This window comes from Pezoporus occidentalis, unplaced genomic scaffold, assembly GCF_034315485.1.
Source record: "Pezoporus occidentalis ecotype Australia unplaced genomic scaffold, CSIRO_AGI_Poc_V1 ctg196, whole genome shotgun sequence".
Lineage (NCBI taxonomy): Eukaryota > Metazoa > Chordata > Aves > Psittaciformes > Psittacidae > Pezoporus > Pezoporus occidentalis.
In genome coordinates, this window is record NW_026913811.1 from 1,880,626 (window position 1) to 1,903,065 (window position 22,440).

Consider the following 22,440-nt stretch of genomic DNA (forward strand, 5'->3'; position numbering starts at 1 on the left):
GCTCCCACCCTTTGGGGATCTGGGGAAAACGCATCCGCACAGCTGAACGGGGATGCTGAGGAGGGACTCTTCATCGATAGCACAGGAAATAACGGGTTTAAACTTAAACAGGGGAAGTTCCGGTTAGACATAAGGAAGAAGTTCTTTACTGTGAGGGTGGTGAAGCACTGGAGTAGGTTGCCCAGAGAAGTTGTGAATGCTCTGTCCCTGGCAGTGTTCAAGACCAGGCTGGACAGAGCCTTGAGTGACATGGTTTAGTGTGAGGTGTCCCTGCCCATGGCAGGGGGCTTGGAAGTAGATGGTCTTAAGGTCCCTTCCAGCTCTTAACTATTCTGTGATTCTCTAACTAGCCAAAGCAAGCTCTAGTGTGATGTTCTGGGTCTTGGTACCTCTTCTTCATAGTCCCTTGGGTCCTGCCACATTAATAATTACGAATTCCTGCTTTAAAATCATGATTTGTGGTGAAGGAAATAGGAAATACTTTTTCCTCACAGTTACTAGGAATTAAAATAGTAACGCCAGGTGGCACTATAGGCTTTCAACAGTCCAGGTAATGCAGGAAACCGAATTGTCAAAACACGCTCATCTTGGCTATTCCTCTGTTTCATGGGCGACTTAGTGATTTCAACAACGCATATCAGCATAACAGTATTCTTTCGTGTTTGGTTGTGTTTTGTTGGTTTTTTTTTTTTTTTTGCATAATTTTTACTTTTCTCTTTCTTTTTCGCTCCCCCCCTCTCCCTCCTCCCCCCCCCCCCCCCCCCCCCCCCCCCCCCGAGAAAAATACTCTGTTTTTTTTCTAAAGGATGCAGGAACCTCCATGCACAGAATGATAGAATGGTTAGAGTTGGAAAGGACCTTAATATCATCAGTTTCCAACCCCCCTGCTATGGGGCTCACACTAAACCATGTGGCCCAATGCCCTTTGGACAGCCTGTTCCAGTGCCTCACCACCCTCACAGTAAAGAACTTCCTTCTTATATCTAAGCTGAACTTCCCCTGTTTAAGTTTGAACCCGTTACCCCTTGTCCTATCACTACAGTCTCTAATGAAGAGTCCCTCCCCAGCATCCTTGTAGGCCCCCTTCAGATACTGGAAGGCTGCTATGAGGTATTCACACTCTTCTGTTCTCCAGGCTGAACAGCCCCAACTTTCTCAGCCTATCTTCATATGGGAATCATCCTCGTGGCCCTCCTCTGGACTTGCTCAAACAGCTCCATGTCCTTTTTATGTTGAGGACACCAGAACTGCACACAATATTCCAGGTGAGGTCTCACAAGAGCAAAGTAGAGGGGCAGGATCACATCCTTCGACCTGCTGGTCAAGCTCCTTTTAATGCAGCCCAGGATACAGTTGGCTTTCTGGGCTGCAAGCGCACACTGAAGCTGGCTCATGTTCAGTTTCTCATCGACCAACACCCCCAAGTCCTCCTCCACAGGGCTGCTCTGAATCTCTTCTCTGCCCAGCCTGTAGCTGTGCCTGGGATCACTTCGACCCAAGTACAGGACCTTGCACTTGGCTTGGTTGAACTTCATGAGGCTGGCATTGGCCCACCTTACAAGCGTGTCAAGGTCCCTCTGGATGGCATTCCTTCCCTCCAGTGTATCAATGGAACCACACAGCTTGGTGTCATCAGTGAACTTGCTGAGGGTGCACTCAATCCCACTGTCCATGTTGACAGCAATATTGACAGTATCTGCACTGATCCAGCCTGTTGAGTTCAAACAGCCTTTTTACCACCTAGTAGCTACCATTTCATAAAGCACTGGGTGATGCTCACTCAGTGGCTATTTCCAGCTGTGTTAACCCTGGAAAGCAGAAGGATAAATGCTGCAGGCAGAAAGAGAATAAGCATCAGAAAACAAAACAGACCAACATCTCCCCTCTAGCTGCAGAGTGATGCATAAAATTTCAATAAGGTATTTTTGCTTCATACCTAACAAACTTCCGCAACCTTCTATAAGTACAGGGGTAGGAGCAAGATGATAAAAGTTTTATGTATCCCAAGATATTCAGGTATTGTCTATTTTAAATATTGGTGGAATGGAACAGTGTAGCACTAAGCATTTCCAAGCTTATTAAGCTTAACTTTCTCACTCTGTTGAAGTGTTTTACAACTAATAACTAAATCTTGGAACACCTTTATGCAATTAAATTTATCTCTGCCAAACAGATGGTAAAATGGAGTCAGAAGAAAAGGATTTCCACAGGCTTTGGCTGAAATTTAAAGAGCTGGGATGAGCTTTGAAACATCCCCACTCTGAGCCCTGTATGGTCATTTGTTCTTTCAGATGGAGCTCCCTGGCTGGTTGGTTTAACTATAGTGTTGCAAATTAAAAGGATTCTCAACCATCTTTGTTTTGCTGCTGTTGCTGATTACATAGACTAACATTTGAACTGTTTTTAAAAATACTATACAGGAAGCAGTGGGTAGGATATACGTACAAAAGAATATGCCAGATAATACAATGTTGGCCTATGTGTTTTATAAATATTTTGGTCAATTTAATGTAACTCAGCTCTGATGAGCATTGGAGGTAACAAAAAAAAAAAGAAAAAAGGCAAAAAAACCCAGTGCAAAAATATAAGCACAAAAGTTAAGCGTTATTGCTTGTAATAAAGCATTTTAAGCACTGGGAACCTAGAAATTATAGCAGGTCAAAGCATAGTGCCTGCCAAGAGGAGCTTGCACCTCAAAGGAAATGACTCTTTATGGAGTCAACCAACAACAGCCATTTACAGTATTAACATGTGAAATCAAGACTAGCCACAGAATAGTGTGGGCTTTCACATGGGATTTTAGCTAACCTCATATAGAATTTCGCTTTACTTTTGATTGCACAGTTGAGTGTGTTAATTTTAAAGGTCTTTATTCCCATTAAATTTTTTTTTTGTATCAGCTACCAATAGTAGTAATTCAGACATGGTAGGATTTATTGGGGAAATTCAAGCTTTGGCAAGTACATGCCAAATCTTACTGTGCACTGTTTATCCATGATATTTTTTATTTTAATTGTATCACAGGGTTTGAGGGTTACTACTTTTTTGTCCTTGCTGTGTAAGGACCTAGCTTGATTCTCAGCTTGGTCCTGGAAGTCACCATGGTGCAAATAATCATGATGAATGAAAAAAAAAAAAAAGAAAAAGAGGTTATGGTTACTTGTCAGCTCTGAGATCTGAGCATCCTCTCTAGCCAGAAAACAGATCTTAGTTTTTCCATCCTGTACTATTGGCCAACCCTGGAACTCTTAGGTCATTCTAGAAAACTCACTCTGTCCCAGACATAAAACATTCCAGTATAAGTTTATAATTTGAAGTCTGTCTTAGCAAATAAATCTGTGCACCAACACTCCAAATGCATCATAATCAACAACTTCTCTATTTCCCAGGGTTAGGCAAGATTAGTAATAAAAAGTGCCTTTTCCCAATGTAGCTTTGACTATAGGTAGTCAGCCAGTAATGTAAGGGCAATAGGTTCAGAGTTTGTAGTCCTGTCCCTGTTCTGACAGCAATTTACCACATTCTGTGGCAGCTTTTATGCCAGGAGATGACTTAGTGGCTGATATGGAATTCAGATTAAATCCTGATTTCTAGGTTTTGCTGGAGAGAATACTAGGAATATTCTCTCTTCCCTTTAATGTGAAGCACTTTTAAATTGATCCTTTATAATTAATTCTAACTTTAAAACATTAACGCATGTTGTGGCATAATTAATTCTTATTGATAAAGAAAAATCAAATCTGTAACACAGCTTTTTCCTTCAGTCCATAAACACAAGGCTGGGAGAAGTGGCTGGTACACCTGAAGGCTGTGTGGGACCTTGATAGGCTGGAGAATTGGGCGGAGAGAAACATAATGAGGTTCAACAGGGACAAGTGTAGGGTACTGCATCTGGGGATAAAGAACCCCAAGTACCAGTACAGTTTGGGGGCTGACCTCTAGAAAGCAGTTCAGCTGAGTAGGACCTGGGGGTCTTGGTGGATGATAAATTGACTGTGAGCTGGCAGCATACCCTTGTGGCCAGCAGGTCAAGGGAGGCTTCCCCCCCACACCTCTACCAACCCTGGTGAGGCCACATATGGAGTACTGTGTCCAGTTCTGGGCTCCTCAGCACAAGAAGGACAAGGAGGTACTGGAGGGCCATAAAGATGACCAGGATTCTGGAGCATCAATCTTATGAGAATGGATTGTAGGAGCTGATCCTGTTTGCAGAAGAGAAGACTGAGAGAGGATCTTATTTAATGCATATAAGTACCTCAAAGGCGGGTGCCAAGAGGATGGTGTCAGACTCTTTCCACTGGTGCCCAGTAACAGGATGAGGAGCATTGGCCATAAGCTAAACCACAAGAAGTTTCCCCTCAGCATGAGGAAGAACTTCACATTGAGGTCGTCAGAGCACTGGAACAGGCTGCCCATGGGGGTTCTGGAGTCTCCCTCTCTGGAGACATTCAAAACCCTCCTAGAAGTGTTTCTATGTAGCCTGTTCTTAGTCGCCTTGCTTTTGCAGGGAGGTTGGACTGGATGATCTCCAGAGGTCTCCCTTTCAGCCCTAACAATTCTGTGACTCTGTGATTCTGTGATAAGGTAAGATCCAAGCTATCTGCTTCCCAAATCTAACCAAAAGCAAGAAAAGAGGTCATGTAGTTTCACTGGCTTCACCACAGTGTATGCACAGATCTTTGAAATTAGTCTGTAGTATATGGAGCTTGAAGGAATAACAAGGTTCTCACAAGATTTTCATGATGGCAGTAGTAATGGTGGGGCTGCTTAGCTCATGTTCTTTGGTAGATTTCTGAAGTTTGTATTTTTCATCCTCCAGGTAAGCGACCGGTGGATATGGTAAAAATTCTTTTTCTTAACTTTAAAAAGCATCAGAGGAATTATTTTACTCTTCTCTCCTGGCCTGTTTTAGTAGAAGAGCTGTGATCTTAACAAATGGTATGTGCATTGTTTGTACTTGCTGTTTTTTAAAGAACTGTTTATAAAACAGAGTTCTTTCCAGGAGCATGAAACTAACACACAGAAGGTTTTAAGGTATCTGAGTCTATTTTGGGGAATCTTCATGCTTGTAAAACAAATTGTTTTGGGAGGTTGCTGTGAAGATCATCTATCCCAACAAAGCAGCCTTCTCAAAGCAGCTCCAGGTATATCAGTTTGCTCAGGACCTCATCAGATTGAGGTTTTAATATTTCCAAGGCGCTCTGGACATCTAGTGTTCAAATTACAAGTTTTCATCATAAGGATGGTCAAGTCAGACTTTCCCATGTTACAACTTGTCTGTTGCCCCTCATCCTATTGTGCGCCAGGGGGAATGCATTCACATTAGGTCGCCCTACTGCCTTCTCAAGCTGAAAAATAACCTTTCTTTCTGAATTTTCTTTTACATGTTGTGAGCTCCATCCCACTCACCGGTCATCTGGGTGACTATGTTATACTTATTTCCTTAGTGTTTTGCTAAAGGTGAACCAAACCTCATTTTACTGTTTTTCACATCTCTCACTAGTTTCAATTCCAACTGAACTTCAGATTTTCAAACTTTATTCCTGTACACTTGGTCAGTGTACTGGTATTCTTCAGGGGCATTTAGTCTCTGCATCCACCTTTTGTGTTCTTGTGCTTTGGCTACATGTGCTGGTTGTTCCGCCTGTGCTGGCCTTCTGCCATACTTGCTCAAATTCCTGCATATCTGTTTGGAAGGTTCTTGTGATTTTAAGAGGTTGTTGAAGATCAGCTCCCTTTTCTGGGTCTCTTTGCCCTGCAGAGAAGTCTCCTGTGGGAACCTGCTACAGATCTCTCAAAAGAAGCCAAGGTCTCCTCAACTGAAGTCCAGGGCAGTAATTCTGCCTTTTGTCTTGCTTACTCCTTTCAGGATTTTAAACTCCGCTCTTTGTCAAAGTCACTGCAGTCAAGATTGATCTGAGCCTGCACACCCCCAGCTAATTCTTGTGAGAAAACAGGTTTGGCAGAGATTTTGTCCTAGGTGGCTTTTTGAGAAACTGCATCAAGAAATTATCACCAAGACACTCAAGAAATCTCATGAATTGCTTTCCCAGCCATATTGCCCTTCCAACAGATACTACTGTGCTTAAAATACCCTGTAAGTACCACAGCCTGTGATCAGGTGGCTTCTTCCGATTGTCTGTTTTAACTGTGTTCTGACATGTTTATACATATGCTCTTATGATTATAGAAAGGAATATAGGGTCACCTACAAAAATGCTAGAGGCATCCCATGTCTCAAATTAGGAGTTGAGAGTCAAGGAAATTTAGATCAGTCTGGCACTGCAGTAGCTGTGAAATAATACATTGAAGCCATTTGGCAGTAGAAGAGGGCCTGTGAATGTGATCCTGTGGTTCTGAGTTCCTTTTTGGAGAGGACATCGTGAGAGTTGTAAGGGAATTTTAAGAGGGTGGGAATTTAAATGGAAACCATTAACTGTCACATTCAATTCACCTAAGGACAAAAGAAACATAGAACATGGATTAGAGAGATTAGCAGAGTGCATGTTTTGAGTGTGAGAAGAAAGCTGGGATAAGGATACAAATGATAGAAGATGCATGAATCATGGAATAGAATTGGGAGTAAATAGATGAGTGCTGAGGAGGAAGGACACATCTTGATATATCTTTGTCACCTGTTTTTCTCTCACTTTTCTGGAGAGAAATTAAAGCCTTGTGTGGAAAGGTAAATTGATATAAAAAGGCATTAGAGAAGTGTTATAGGATGCCTGCAAATGCAGATGTAGTCAAGTGAGGGTGCATCTGACGAAAAACTTCATAATGAAGATAATCAGCTTAACAGTTTGAATTATTTTTATTATTTCCATTTTCTGTCAGATCTGTTGTGTAGAGTATATAAATGCCCCAATGTCTGTTTTTTTTAAAGCACAGTGTACAATCAAAGGGCTAAAATCATTTTGCCATTTTTTTCTCAGTTTTTCACCTTTCTTTCTTCATAATTAACCATTTACTTATGGAATGCTTGATATTACTCGCATAATTGAAAACATGGGGTTTGACAGCTTATTTGAACCATAATCTGGGCTCTGCTTCCTGTTGCTTTTTAAGAAATCTTGCTTTTTGTCTTGGTCATGTTAGATTATTTGTTCTTGGTTTCTTTCATAAGCAGCTTTCATCCTTTTATGCTTGTTTGATGTACACTGAGTTCTACATCTGAATACATAGTTCTTTGATATGCTACCACAGTAGCATGTGATAGTCTATGTGTATTTATGATTGATGACAGGTGTACTGATGTTGGAGATGAGACTTCTGAATTTTGTGGAGAAAATTGTAGGAGAAGTAGTGACACTAGGAAATTGAGAGGAAATTCAAAAAGAAAAAAAAAAAGCCTGAGTAAAAAATTAAAGAACTCAGAATAGTTGATTAGGTAGCAACACCAAACGACAGCAAGATTAAGCACCTTTCCTAACCAGCTGATGGTTATTTCACAAGAAATGTATACAGTATTAACTGATGCTGTTGCTAGTTTGAAAGACATAAAGGACTGAGAGAACAGTGGTTCCCTCTCATGTCTAGAAGACATTTCTATTCTTTCATTTTTCAAAGTATTGTCTGAGCACTAGGGAAAGTAAATCTGGCACTGTGACTGTAACATTTTTGTATGTTGCCTGGATAAATAGGTATAACTCAATTTTCTGTGGATGTCAGCCTTGATATTTCAGAAGCATAAAATACTGCTTTTCATGTTCTCCTTTACCAGCTTTTTGTCTCACAAGCAGCAGTGTTTTGGTTGGTTTTTAATGTAACTTTATGGGAACAAGAGCTTTTCCATTATTTGCTTTGCTGGTGCTCAAATTCAGGCGTTGGTTACTGTGTTTTTTCTTGGCTATTTTCTCTGGACTGTCCTTTCCTTAAGAGTATATGTGCTGACAAAGGGTAGCTTCGTTTTCTCTTCACTAAAGAAGCTGGGGGAATATACAAGAGTAGACAGGACATTAAATGCAAACACACATGCAAGCCAGTTTAGTCCATTTAAATAGGTGGGAAGACACTGAAGTAAGTGCCTTACAGTATGTTGGATCCACATAAATAACGTGACTGAGTAGTGCTGTCATATTCTGTTTAGTGTTGCATGGATCAAGTGTTGCTCCTTTTTTTTCAGGAGAGGAGGCTAGACTGAAGAGGTGGTGGATGTAACTCAGTCCATTCAGAAGGAAACAAGACTCGTGTGGTTGGCTCCATAGTCCACAAACTCTTGTCTTTTGAAGTGGGTAGATTTATAAAATATACATCTGTCTTCTCAGTAGCTGAAAAACAACTTATAACTATCAAATTTCCTTTTAAACAGTCATCTTCTACTTTCATCCTGGCTTTAAAATTGGATTCCAGGACAGCTACCGTTTATCCAAAAACCAGCTGTTTTGAGACTGAATGGACTTTATTATTCTGTGGGATACTTAGAAATGGTGTTTCTTTGCATCATATGGTAAGCAGCCAAAGGAATGTCAATCCACTTACTTAACAGCATGTCTGGTGTACTTGATATTTTTCCATGGACTAATATTAATAGATGGGCTATATTAGGACCTATTCCAATGAAGCTCTGCTCTGATTCAAGAGCAACTGTTTAAGGCTATCTCTCTGTGCTTAATCAGAGTAACAGCAATACATTACAAGGATTTTGATGAGTTTTAGGCATACTGAAATCAAGGGCTTAAAATACTGTGCATTATGTGTCCAAGAATTCAATGGACGATCCAGAAAAGTGCTTTTCTACTAAGTTTATATGCCTGCTGAGAGACACATCGCACTTACCAGAAATGGGACTACTGTTGACTAAACTTCTGGTGATGTTAGTCTTACTGATTAAGAGCAAGAGATATAAAGCTGAGGTATCACAGTAGTGTGTCTGACCTTAAAAATACTGTAGTAGGTTGTGGGGTTTTTTTTGCCTTTAATTTGTCTTTTCTAAGCTTTGTGCAATTGACAAATTCACTGATGAGCATTTTAAGCTGACTCTTGATTTGGAATTATGACTTTTTAGTCTCTCAGCTAACATCAGATCTTCTCAGGTATTTATATTCCATTTTTGTTTTATTGCTTAAGAATGCTGGAAGAGAGGAAACCTCTTGATTTACTTCCTTTAGATAAATTTCTTAGCAGTGTCATACATTATTAACTTTGTACATGGCTGGAAGATAATTTATAAAAAAAAGTGTTCATTGGTTCAGAAATAGACATCTTGTGACCATTTAAAAAATACTTTTTCTAAAACCTCTTTTAAAAAAGAAGTTGGATCAACTGTGTTATCCATGTTGGTTTCTTTTAAATTGGTCTGTACCTAAGTGCATGTCCTGGTTTAACCTCAGCTGGCAACACAGCTGCTCCCTCAGACTTCCACCCTGCTGGGATGAAAGGAGATTTGGAAGAGTAAAAGAGAGAAAACTCATGGGTTAAGATAAAGACAGTTTAATAGGTAAATCAAAAGCTGCACATGTAAGCAAAGTAAGACAAGGAATTTTTTCATTACTTCTCATTGCCTGGCAGGTGTTCAGGAAGAAACAGATACGCTTCCACATCAGCCTTACATACTTGCTTTGGAGCATTTTTACAGCTGTGTAACCCAACTGAATATAGAATTTTACTTGTGAAATGCTGATATTTCAATTACTGTGGTAGCATTGGCATCATTATGACATCTTCTCATCAACGCTTGTATAAAGATAGGAAGGCAATAAAAGTTGGTTCCAGGGGTGAAGCATATGAACTGGAAATCCTAAAGTAATACCATTTTAAGCCTGCCATCAAAAGTGGGAATGACTGCATGAGTTTATGGAAACAAAAATCATATAAACTCCTTAGTATTATTCTTATTATAATGAAAACAGTAAAAGACAGGGACATGCATGCAAATTATAGAGGGAACCAATTCAAAACTGATGCCAGAAAGAGTAATTTTACAAAAAAAACCAAAACCCACGTTGAGGAATTCAGCACACAAGGCTGATGATATGGACATACCTAAGTTTATAGCAGAAATTAGCTGAAACATGTGGTATGGCAGGAGATAGGGCTATCTAATAAAAACGGAAGTTCTGAGGGGAAGTGTTTTGTTATACTTACAACTCCCTCTTTTCTTTCTTCTACTTCTTGCTGGCAACTTCATAAAAGCTTTTTAGGCTAGATAGAAAATGTGGGCCAATAGGGTAGATTGTTTTCTTCAGTTAATGTTGCAAAATGGACAAAAATACCATTATAGTGTAAGGTGTTCATATTATAGTATTTAAAGTTATTGGGTTCACCTTTACATGACCATTAAGAACTATTCCTTTGAGTTAAAGATACTAAGCCTAGCACTGGAACAGGTCATGTAGTGCTTGTCATACTTCAAGTTCTGTGGAAGCTGAGACTTTGCCTCAACTCTGGGCTTTCATGTTTTCTGGAGAAATGGAAGCTTTGTAGCTCTTGTAGGCTTATTGAAAAATGAGAAAAGTTTATTTAACTCAAGGGAACTGAAAATTTAAATGTAGATCATATGAATATGATTCCCTTTCCCTCCCCTCCCCTCTCCTTCCCCTCCCTTCCCTTCCCTTTCTTTCTCATGAAAATGACAGGATGGTGCAATTAGCACAGCTGAAATTTTGGTGCAGATTTATTAGTTGATTTGATAACATAAGTTGACTATGCAAGTGAACAAATTTTAGTTTAGAAAAAGTCTTCCTTGAAAGAAGTAATCTTAGTATGTGCAGTGACCTAGTCTATTGGAGGTCTTATCTGAAATTTAGGTATTTGGGAAGACAGACTACAGCAAACTCATGAATGAATATATTATATTCTTCATCTGTGTACTTGAATTAATGCCATGAAAATAAAACATCTAGCAACTCTGTGCCAAATAATAGCAGTTATTTGACAGTCTAATGGCCTTAAAAAATGTGTCACAGTAATTATGAAGTTACTGTTTGCATAATTTATGAGTAATCCAGATGGAAAAAGAAAGGAACTTAGTGACTACCAGATGGTGCGGGACTGCAGATGTTGTTCCAGCACTGAAGCTAAAGACTGTGGTTCCTCATAAAACTAGGACCTGGGAGCAAGTGCAGCTTGGAAGCTGAGGATGCAAGAGTAGGTTAGGGCTGTGTGTTAGGCGTTGCTGAGTCAGTAGGTTGAAAGGGAGACTGCTACTGGCAAATTAATCTTAGTTTTGAGAGTTTCAGCATATAATATGAAGATTACAGATGAAAAGCTGGTTTGAAGAGGTAGAAATTGTTGGGGTTTTCCACAGTTCTTCTCAAAATTCCCAAGTCTGATCACTTCATCATGGGTTAATTGTGCATACACCCAGATAATAATACGTGCTCAAAATGGTGATGTAAACTTCTTATCTCATTATAGCATACCAGATGTTTTATACTAAGCAGCTTTTCCTCATTGACATTAAACGTTAACAGGTGACCAGTCCTTTCTAATTCAAGGTAAAGAAGCAATTACTTCAAATCAAAGCAGCTCATTTTGCATAGTGAGAAAAGGTCATCCTTCAGGTGATCAGAACTAAACCTGTTTTGTTTCATACACCTTGATTCAATAATGCATGCATGTTGTGCTTTTTTTGGCCTGGATACTTAATTTTCTTCATAGTAACTATTATGAGGCTATCTTTTGGATTTGCGCTGAAAACAGTGTTGATATCTCAGGGATATTTTAGTTATTGCTGAGCAGTGCCTACACAGAATCAAGGCCTTTTCTGCTTTTAATTTTTCCCTGCCATGTGAGAGTGTACAAGAAGTTCAGTGGGGACACAGCCAGGATAGCTATCCCAACTGTGCCTTCTGGTGATGTGGTTGACCTGTGTATTGATTTTTATCTTAAAACTAATGTTTTTAAAAAAACCTTAAGGTTCATTTGAAGGTTATGCCCTGGTGGTTATTTGACGTCCCACACATCCACCCTTTTTTTTTTTTTTCCTTAGGGATGAGTGCAGGTCTAAAAACACAGGGTAGGGAGAAGAATAATGGACTTCACAAGCTATCTATCTCCACACCGTCTCCACAGTGCTCTAGGCAAGGATGGGTAGGGTCTTGAGTGATCTGGTCTAGTGGAAGGTGGCCTTGCCCATGGCAGAGGGGTTGGAGCTAGATGATCTTAAGGTCCCTGCCAACCCAAAACATTTTATGATTCTATGACATTTTTAGCTTTCCCTGTGCTTTAACACTCCTGCTGGTACAACTGTGAGAATGGTTATGTTTTCAATATGTGGATTTTTTTTTCCTTAGGTTAGATCTATTAGATATAGACCTATGTATGCTTCGCAGTGTTAGTGTCTGAGTATAGTCAGTTGCTACTTGTATGACTCATTGGTGTTCAGCTGAGGGGTTGCGTCCTTGCATAAAGCTGGAAAGAACTGAAAGACTTTCCTCAAAAAGAAATTGTAGGTTATAAATTATTTATACATACGTATTTTAGAATTATTACAGTAAGGAAGTATCACAGACTTGCTAGAAGAGCCAGAGTGTACCGGTGAAGTCCGCACTGCCTAGGCCTAGCTTAGATGTTACTTGCACTCACTACAGTCTTGCTCCAAGTTGCCAAGAGATTTATACTGCAGCCTTTTAAATAGCAAGACTTTTCATTTTACTTTTAGCAACATATTTTGCCCTTTTGTAGCTTTCTGGAACACTTTGTATACATGTGTGGTCGGCTTTCTCATCAAACCTTTAGAAAGACTAGAGGTTATTTAAGGGTACAGTTTGGAGAAATGGATGTACCTACTGTGACAGGTTGGGTGGAAAGGAAGATACTTTTTCATCTGGATTGATTTGAAGATGCGTGTGACTTTTTAGGCATTGTGCATAACTATCTTGTGCATTTTAAGATGGTAGAGAATAATGCTGCCTTTCTAGTAAAAGAATATGGTATTTTTTTATACTTTGTAATTAGTGTATGATTAGTTAACACAGTGTTATTTGATGATAATTTATTGTTTAGAAAAAAGGCTTTGAATCTACCAAGTGTACATGACACACACAAATAATCTCCGTCTGCCAATAAAACTCTCCAGAACCTGTAGCCTCAGAAGAGTTGTTGGTAAGAGTTTACTATTTTCCCTCCTTTTTTGAGAGTTTGGAAAAAAGGATAATGCTCTACTGTGTTCAGTCTCTTGGCTTTTATTGCATTAAGTGTTTTCTGGAAAGCTCCCATTTTGGACAGAGAGTAGCCGTCTTGGAAGCTAACTGTTAGAGTTGTTAAGTCTTAAGTCAGTGCTGTGGAGGATATTTTTATCAGTTTTTTTTTTTACCTGGAGGTCTTTTTCTTTCTGTAGACATCAGTCATTTTACCCAAAAGAAGCTCTGAATCATAATGAAACTTACATGACCACATCCAAAAATAATGTCAAGTAAGTCTGATTCCAGGCAGTATCATATTGTCTTGTTTAAATTGATGCACTATTAGATGTCACATAAATCTGAATGCTTACAGATTACAAGGAATACACGAGGCAAGTAACTCCCATCAAATAAGTCAGTAATTATGAAAACAATTACAGTGCCATTATGCCTGATTATTTCGTGACTGAAATTTAAATATATGATTTTCTTAAAAAACTTGTTTTTCTCTTAACACTCTGAATAATTTAGGGAAGCAGAGAGCACAGCAGTGTGCAGGGCAAGTATGTTAGTTTGGATCTTTGAAAACATGGGGAAGAACGATTTTATGCTGAAAAAAAGTTCTGAAACACTAGGAAAGCTCATTGTTACTGCATCCAGTAATTGGAACCTTAGACCTGCAACTTGGCTTTTAATGCAACAAACTTGTGAAACGCCACACCACCAGAAAAACAATAGAAAATATAGGGCTAATTCTGCTGGTGCAGTCTAAGTCTTGTATTATTTTCAGAAACTAAAGAGAACAGATAAAACAACCATTTTGCTTCTTAATTCAGTGCTTAACCCAGTGGGTTGAATTTCCCTTTAGGTATTATCGCTGTGACAAAAACACAGTTAGTATTGGCTATTACTTAAAAACAATCACCACTTAGAACAGAATAAAAAGACAGCGTAGGCAACGAGGTCTTTGTGGAAACCTTGCATGCTTTAAGAAAAAAGTATTTTTTGCACTTTTGTGTTTGACTGTGACCTAATGAAGGGCATTCAAGGAAGTGACTGCCAGCAAGCAAAAGTACCTTCATTGATGGTCTTACCAGATTTTTGCTATTGAGGTAGGCTGCAGATTTTACACTCCTCTTAAACATATGGGATTTTGTAGTTTGGTGGGGTTTTTTTGTTTGTTTTTTTTTTGTTTGTTTTGTTTTGTTTTTGTTTTTGTTTTTGTTTTTTTTTACAGATTAATTATTAAATTGTGATAGTCCTTGTGTCCTCATTACATGGATAAGCAAATACTTAAGCAAGTTATTCCAGCCCACTTGAACCTAATATATGACAGATTTTGAGAGAGTTGAGGCAGAGTTTTAATGTTGTAAGGACTGTTTTCAGCTCTGTCATGATAGAGACACTAAGTCAGCAAAGGCTGTTTAACCTTAAATGCGAGTGAAGAAGAGTTTGCACATACCAGTTTTTTTTTTTCTGCTCTCAATCCTTCATTTACAATTAGATGTTTATTTTTTGGCAACACAGACATTTCACAGAAAAAAAACCCAACAAACTAACCCAAAATAAGCTTTATTGCAAGGAAAGTTGTCTTGCTGATACAGGCCCTCAAACAAAACTTTTTTTTTTTTTTTACAAACATGATAAAAAATGTACAAAGTTTTTTCTTTTCAAAATCCCCAAACTCGAAAGGAAAGAGGAAAGGAAAGGAAAAGGAAAGGAAAAAGGAAAAAGAAAAAAAGAAAAAAAGGAAAAGGAAAAGGAAAAGGAAAAGGGAAAGGGAAAGGAAAGGAAAGGAAAGGAAAGGAAAGGAAAGGAAAGGAAAGGAAAGGAAAGGAAAGGAAAGGAAAGGAAAGGAAAGGAAAGGAAAGGAAAGGAAAGGAAAGGAAAGGAAAGGAAAGGAAAGGAAAGGAAAGGAAAGGAAAGGAAAGGAAAGGAAAGGAAAGGAAAGGAAAGGAAAGGAAAGGAAAGGAGAAAAGAAAAAAGAAAAGAAAAGAAAAAAAGAAAAAGGAAAAAAGAAAAAAAGGAAAGAAAAAAATACTTGATTTAATCTTTGGTCAGCACTGATATGTGATTGAAACAATCCTAGAGTCACCATGTGCTTTGGCTATTTTCACATATGAAATTCTGTTACATGACTAGTTACAGGAATCAGCTGTCAAAAAAAAAAACACCACTGAAACATACACTTAACCCATAATGGTACAACATTTTTTAAAAAATGCTAAAGTAAACTAATGTCAACTCATTGTACAAACATCTTTCTTACAAAAAAAAGCTATGATAAAATGAGGCATAAGGTGTATAATTAAAGTATTAATGAAACTTCTAACAAATGGATTTCAAATACACATTTTCCTTGTCTGCACTGCATAATTAGTTTGCACATATAGCAGTCCCGATACAGCTCTCAGTTTTTAGTAAAAGCACCATTAATTCAAGCCAGCACCAAACAGTATGAAACATCATGTATTCCCTTCAGAGAGACATTTTCTTCAGCTGCCTACTGTAATACAGGTTTGTAGAGCATGTTTTCTGAAAGTGAGGTGTGGTTGCATGTGTGGCTCTTTTTGATTATTGGAGGGTAGTACAGTAGAGTTTGGTTCTGTGATTCTAATGGTATTAAAAGCAGTCAAGGTATTTTGCTACAGTGGTTGTGTCTCCCATTATTTGATGTAGCTGATTCAGAATACAAAATACAATCCTATTGAGCTGCTGTGAAATATGATCTCTGCAGAGACTGATATTATAATTCTTGTCCTTTAAGTTTTTTGGTTTTTGTTTTTTAATACTCAAAAGCTTTGCAAGAGCACTTTAGAATATCAGAAGATGCACTATAGTGCTCTTTCAGCGCATTTTAAAATTACTTATATACTATTTGGATGACTGGCCCAAATAGAAGAGGAAGCATCTTTCAAATCTTTTTTTTTTTTTTTTTTTTTAATTAAGACAGTACCTCTAAAATGTTGTATCTCAAATTTAAAAATCCAAAGAAACCCAAGCAAGTTTCCCTTTTTGTTTACATAATTTGTTATTTTCTCCATATATTACTGCATTAAAAATAAATAAACTTCTATATTTTTTAATTAGGAACTATAGCAAAATACCGAAAGTGTTACAGACTGCTCACATTTTTGTTCCATTTAGTGCCATATGATGACTTCTCAAACTTTAGCTTTTAAATATACTGTAAATTGAGGTTATATAAAAGATACAGTAACCATGATCACCACTGTAATCAAAGTTTTGGTGGCGGCAAAGTTTAAGTTACCCTCCTGCAAAGGTGCAGTCTCAGGAGGATGGAAAGAAAGGGGTCTTCTCTTCTCTCTCCCCCAAAAGTCAGTGGCTGTTTCAAAGCCTTTGAAAAGCAAATATGCTCAGGTGTTTAGATAGGTGAACAGAAGTGACTGAAGAACAGGACTCAGTCTGGAAGATGGCTAGTACAGGTCTATCCACAGCCTCATTCTGAGAGCTTCCCCCAGCTCTTCTAGGAGGTAGTTGTCCTCATTGCTGTCTTCCAGTTTCTTTTGCTCCTTTTTCTTATATAGAGGAATGCTAATGATTTCCAGTGTGTGAGTTCCAGGCACCGACTTTTTCTTAACTGTGTGCAAATAACTCAGTCCATCCCTTTGGTGGATTTGAAAGATGCCATCATCATTGCCAAGTGTGATGATGTAGCGCATGTGGTTGGTAAGGGGCTTAATGGCTGGCATGAGTTCTAGGATATGCTGCTTGCTGTCAAGCCTAGAAGTGTTGACTCTCATCTTTAAAGGACTATCCATGTCCAGACTTTCCAAGCTAATCTGCTCAATCTGAAGTAAAGAAGGGAGGATTGTTTAGAGCAGGAGAGGAACAGATATTCACTCGCACCGAGAGAAGAATAATAAGAAATTATTTACAGTTTCTGCATTTGTCAAAATCTAGCTGTAAAAGAAAAAAGGCAATTGTAAAACAATTCCACCTGGGAGAGCTCCTTGAGTCTGCATAACATGCACTATAAATCTTAAGGCTTCTCACAAAGGCTTAACAGGATAATTAAAGTTACAGCATCAGGTCTACAAAGGAGTCTCAGATTTCAGATTCTTTTCAGATTATGTGTAATTTCATGCTTGCAAAAAGTCCATGTGAAGAACAGACCTATGTTTACTACTGCAGACTGTACGCGAGACAGTCTTGTTCTTATGATCAACTTCAGTGAGGAACATTACAGAAACACGTATCACAACACTGTATGGGAATTCCCTGAAACTTCTGCTAAAACTGTTTTCTTGAATCCTGGCTTCTAAGCAAGTTCAGCATTTGGTGATGAGGAAGTACAAATAATCTTCCTTCATCATCTCAAGGAAATCCAAGTAAGGAGAGAAGTGCTGAATAGCCTTCTACAGAAAGGGCTAGTACATCATGTTTTCCAATTATATTCTATTCAAACTACTGAAAGAAGTGTGAAAAAACGTCCCAGCATTGTTGTTCTGACAAATCAGTCGTGAGCTTTTTAAATTTGACCTTCGGTACAGTTATGTTGCAGGTGTGAATCTGTCCAGAGGTGTTAGCTGTGAATTCACGGCAGGGGGAGTAGGGGCAAGAATGAGTACATACTGAGGAAAGCCAGCTAACAAGCAACAACTTTTGAAAGTGCTTCTACAAAAATATACTGGCTGTAGTCTTCTTTAGAAAACCTAATACTAAATGAGGTGTCTAGCCTACATGTCAAGATCCTTTCAAGCCTGTAAAGACAGCAAAGGATTTCTTTCTCTGAGAGAATTCCAATCTTCGAGTACATATGTGTACTAATATGTAATGTAATTAAAAACACACCATGAAAACAAGGAAAACTGTGAACAGGACTGACTACTGTAGTGTTTTAAATACCACACCCTACAGATGTCATTAGTGATGAGATGATTTCTCTTTTCACATAGTTTTATGGACATGAAACTGTCTGCTTTCACTGCTCTGGTAGTTCTAGTACTAGAAACTGAACAGGCTAATGCAATGAAAAAATCATCAGATATAAGAATTATGAACTAGATATAAAATTAACCATGCAATAGAAGAAATGCTTTTCAAAACATGCATGTATTTCTGTGGTGACTTGACCACAGAATCCCATCTGGAACAGGTCCAATGGGATGGGCAGTGTGGAAAAGGGATGGTTGTGGGAAGCGTAGGAGAGAAGGGATGTGTGTGGGGAAATCAAGCATTTAGATTTTAAGTGCTAACACTATGTGCTTTGGAGCAGAAATCTCAGGTTTACTTGTGTCTTTAGGCACTTCACCAATGCAAGAACTGGTTTTGATGGCATAATACAAAGCAGTGTGTACTAAGGCTGAAGATTCTGCATTGTTGTATGTCCTTATCCATTTAGAAAGCAGACTTGTTTCCCCATTCTTTCAGTGTAACTAGCACATAGAATCATAGAATACCTCGGGTTGGAAAAGGTCTTAAGATCATCTAGTTCCAATCCCCCTCCCATGGGCAGGGACAACTCATGCTAAACCATGTCACCCAAGGCTCTGTCCAACCTGGCCTTGAACACCACCAGGGATGGAGCATTCACAACTTCCCTGGGCAACCCATTCCAGTGCCTCACCACCCTTAAAGTAAAAAAAATTCTCCTTATATCCAATCTAGACTTCCTCTGTTTCAGTTTTAACCTGTTACCCCTTGTTCTGTCACTACAGTTCCTAATGAATAGTCCCTCCCCAGCATCCCTATAGGCCCCTTTCAGATACTGGAAGGCTGCTATGAGGTCTCCACACAGCCTTCTCTTCTCCAGGCTGAACAGCCCCAACTTTCTCAGCCTGTCTTCATATGGGAGGTGCTCCAGTCCCCTGATCATCCTCGTGGCCCTCCTCTGGACTTGTTCCAACAGTTCCATGTCCTTTTTATGTTGAGGACACCAGAACTGCACACAATACTCCAGGTGAGGTCTCACAAGAGCAAAGTAGAGGGGCAGGATCACCTCCTTCGACCTGCTGGTCACGCTCCTTTTGATGCAGCCCAGGATACGGTTGGCTTTCTGGGCTGCGAGCGCACACTGAAGCTGGCTCATGTTCGTTTTCTCGTTGACCAACACCCCCAAGTCCTCCTCCACAGGGCTGCTCTGAATCTCTTCTCTGCCCAACCTGTAGCTGTGCCTGGGATCACTTCGACCCAAGTACAGGACCTTGCACTTGGCTTGGTTAAACTTCATAACGTTCACATCAACCCACCTCACAAGCGTGTCAAGGTCCCTCTAGATGGCATTCCTTCCCTCCAGCGTATCAACTGCACTGGAGGTACACCACCCATTACTGGTCTCCAGATGGACATTGAGCCATTGACCACAACTCTTCGCTTGCAGCCATCCAGCCAGTTCTTTATCCACTGAGTGGTCCATCTATAAAACTGATGTCTCTCCAATTTAGAAACAATGAAGTCATGTGGGACACTTTGCACAAGTCCAGGTAGATGACGTCAACTGCTCTACTCCTGTCCATCAGCTCTGTAGCCCCATCATAGAAGGCCACCAAATTGGGCAGGCAGGATTTCCCCTTAGTGCAGCCATGCTGGCTGTCACCAAGCACCTTGTTGATTTTCATGTGCCTTAGCATGCCTTCCAGGAGAATCTGCTCCAAGATTTTGCCAGGCACAGAGGTGAGACTGACTGGTCTGTAATTCCCCGGGTCATCCATTTTCCCCTTCTTGAAAATGGGGGTTATATTTCCCTTTATCCAGTCGTCGGGAACTTCACCTGACTGCCATAATTTCTCAAATATGATGGACAGTGGCTTAGCAACTTCATTTGCCAGCTCCTTCAGGACCCGCAGGTGGATTTCATCAGATCCCATGGACTTGTGCGTTTTCAGGTTCTTAAGATGATCTCAAACCAGATCCTATCCTACAGTGGGCCTAAGGTCTTCATTCTCACAGTCCCTGCGTCTGCCTTCCAAGACCTGGGTGGTGTGGTCAGAACCTTTGCCAGTGAAGAATGAGGCAAAGAAGTCATTAAGAACCTCAGCCTTCTCCAAATCCAGGGTAGCCAGTTCTCCTGATAGCTTCCGGAGTGGGCCCATGTTGATCCTAGTCTGTCTCTTATGCGCTACATACCTATAGTATCCCTTCTTGTTATCTTTCACATCCCTAGCCAAGTTTAATTCCAGCTGGGCCTTAGCTTTCCTAACGTGGTCCCTAGCTTCACAGACAACATCCCTGTATTCTTCCCAGGCCGCTTGTCCTTGCTTCCACCTTTTATAAGCCTCTTTTTTCCCCTCAAAGTTTCCTCAGCAGCTCCTTATCCATCCAGGGAGGTCTCCTGGCCCTGCTGCTGCACTTCCTTGTAGTTTGGATGCAACACTCCTGAGCTTGCAGTATCAACCTTGAATATCAACCAACAGTCTTGGGCCCCCCTGCCCTCTAGGGCTGTATCCCATGGAACCTTACTAAGCAGGCTCCTGAAGAGGCCTAAGTCTGCTCTCCTGAAGTCCAGAGCAGTGAGCTTGCTGCACGCTCTTCTCACTGTCCTGAAGATCTTGAACTTGACCATCACAACCATGTTCGACCATCTCAGTCATGTAGCCATTACTACAGATTTCAAGACCAGAGCTAATGCTAACGACAACATCCTACCATAGAGATAACGCAGGTAACAGGTATGCACACACTTAGAATTTTTGAAAAAAAAATGCATCTAAAAGGTGTAGGAAGTAGGGCTGTCCTTTTGTATGTCCCAGAAATTATTTTTATAAGCCCACACAATGCAGTAAGTTTTGAAGTGTAATTTTCTAATACCCTCAGCAATTCTGCAAATATAGGACTTACATGTATCAGTTGTTCATGAACTCTAGTCTGCCAAATTTTGAGCAACCACGGACTAGATGCTTGGACTACAATTATCTGCAAGAAGACTTATTTAGCTGACCCAGACCATAAGATGTCATCCAGTCTCTTCCTGACAGCAGAACAGATTGCAGACATGACGAGTTCCCTAGCTCTCTGTAATTATAGGAAATTTATTTCCCTGAATATATTTTGAGGAACTAGACCACATGTCACACTACAAAGGATTATTTATAAGTTTTAAAACCTTTAAAACTTTGTTCATAGTTCTTTATGTCTTTCTGATCATCACATCATTCCTGCCAATAGACCCAAGTGTGAAAAAACACTGAGGCACAGGAAAAAAGATTTTTGCCTTTGAATGTGGCCTGCTAAAAAAATACCTCAATGTACTAATAGTGTTAAGTCTCATATCTCTGAAAATAGCTCAAAATACATTGTAGTGCTTATTGTGGTACGTACAGTGTAATTAGCACTTCTCTTCTTCCTGTTGTCTTTTTTGGAATAGCCATTGGTTTTGCATTCATAACATGCTTCAGGTGACAAAGCATTATCTTCATCAGCATCTCCATCCAGTGGCAGGTACTGGCCTTTGTTAAATCCCATCCCTGAGACACAGTGGCTAGTGAATAGAAACATCTGGTTTAGTAACTTCTTGCAGTTTCATGAATTGTCCTGTTAAATGGGAAGTGAGTGTATGTAATCTGTACCACAGTCTGTATCCCATTTCCTTTCCCTTCCCTCAGCAGGAGATTTTTGCATTAATTTTCTTCATGCTACTGTGGCATACTGAATGAAATACCACCACTGGCTGAATGCCTTTAGGGTTTTTTTAGTTATAATTTACAAGTTTTGCAAAGAAACAGAGCAAAAACTAGCTTGCTGTGAATTTTAGAACCAAAGTATATAGCCGTTGTCATGTACATGTTTGTGTTTAATGTTCTGGGTTGATCAGTGGGGTTTAACCCCCTCATGATCTCAGTACAGATGTTACCTAGTTTTATGCAGTAAGAATTCCGCATTGAGCAGGTTTGTGAAGGAGTGTTCTTGTGCTGATACTAAGTGGAAAACAGAACTAATTGTTTCATTTTACTCATATACTAGATTCAAAATGTGTCATGCTGCATGTATGGACATGTAATTTTTTCCACCTTTGGATATTGTGAGCAAAGGGAGTAGAAAGGATGACTTAGCAGCCTGTTCTTCATTTGCACTTCTGTTCTTTAGCCTGACTAAAGTCAATCCAGCCTTTTTTATAGCCCTCTGAATGTATCTTTGATGAATGACTGTGTGGAAATACTCACCCTTGTCCAACTCTGTAATAGCCAGGTGGGCAGCCACAAAGATAACCACCTTCAGTGTTGGAACAACCATAATTGCAGGGGTTCTTGGTAGAAGAACACTCATTCACATCATGGCATGCACTAGAGAATTGGTCATATGAAAATCCAGATGGGCAGGCACACTTGTAACTTCCAAGTGTGTTGTAACAAGAAGCAGAGCCACATAAATTAGGATTGGAGCATTCATTTTCATCTAGTAAACAAAACAATAT

The 22,440-nt window shown here is 39.6% G+C and overlaps 1 protein-coding gene across 1 annotated transcript in view; it reads right to left on the reverse strand.

Moving 5' to 3' along the window:
- Positions 1-15,097: 15,097 nt before the first annotated feature.
- Positions 15,098-22,440, reverse strand: part of FBN2 (fibrillin 2) — a 158,659-nt gene continuing 151,316 nt past the window's right edge. Inside the window, exons 63-65 of the mRNA XM_062617454.1 lie at positions 22,190-22,421; positions 21,348-21,507; positions 15,098-16,879 (exon numbers count right to left, since the gene is read on the reverse strand). Coding sequence (XP_062473438.1) covers positions 16,505-16,879; positions 21,348-21,507; positions 22,190-22,421 — 767 coding nt within the window. The 3' untranslated portion in view covers positions 15,098-16,504. The remainder of the gene's footprint in view (positions 16,880-21,347; positions 21,508-22,189; positions 22,422-22,440) is intronic.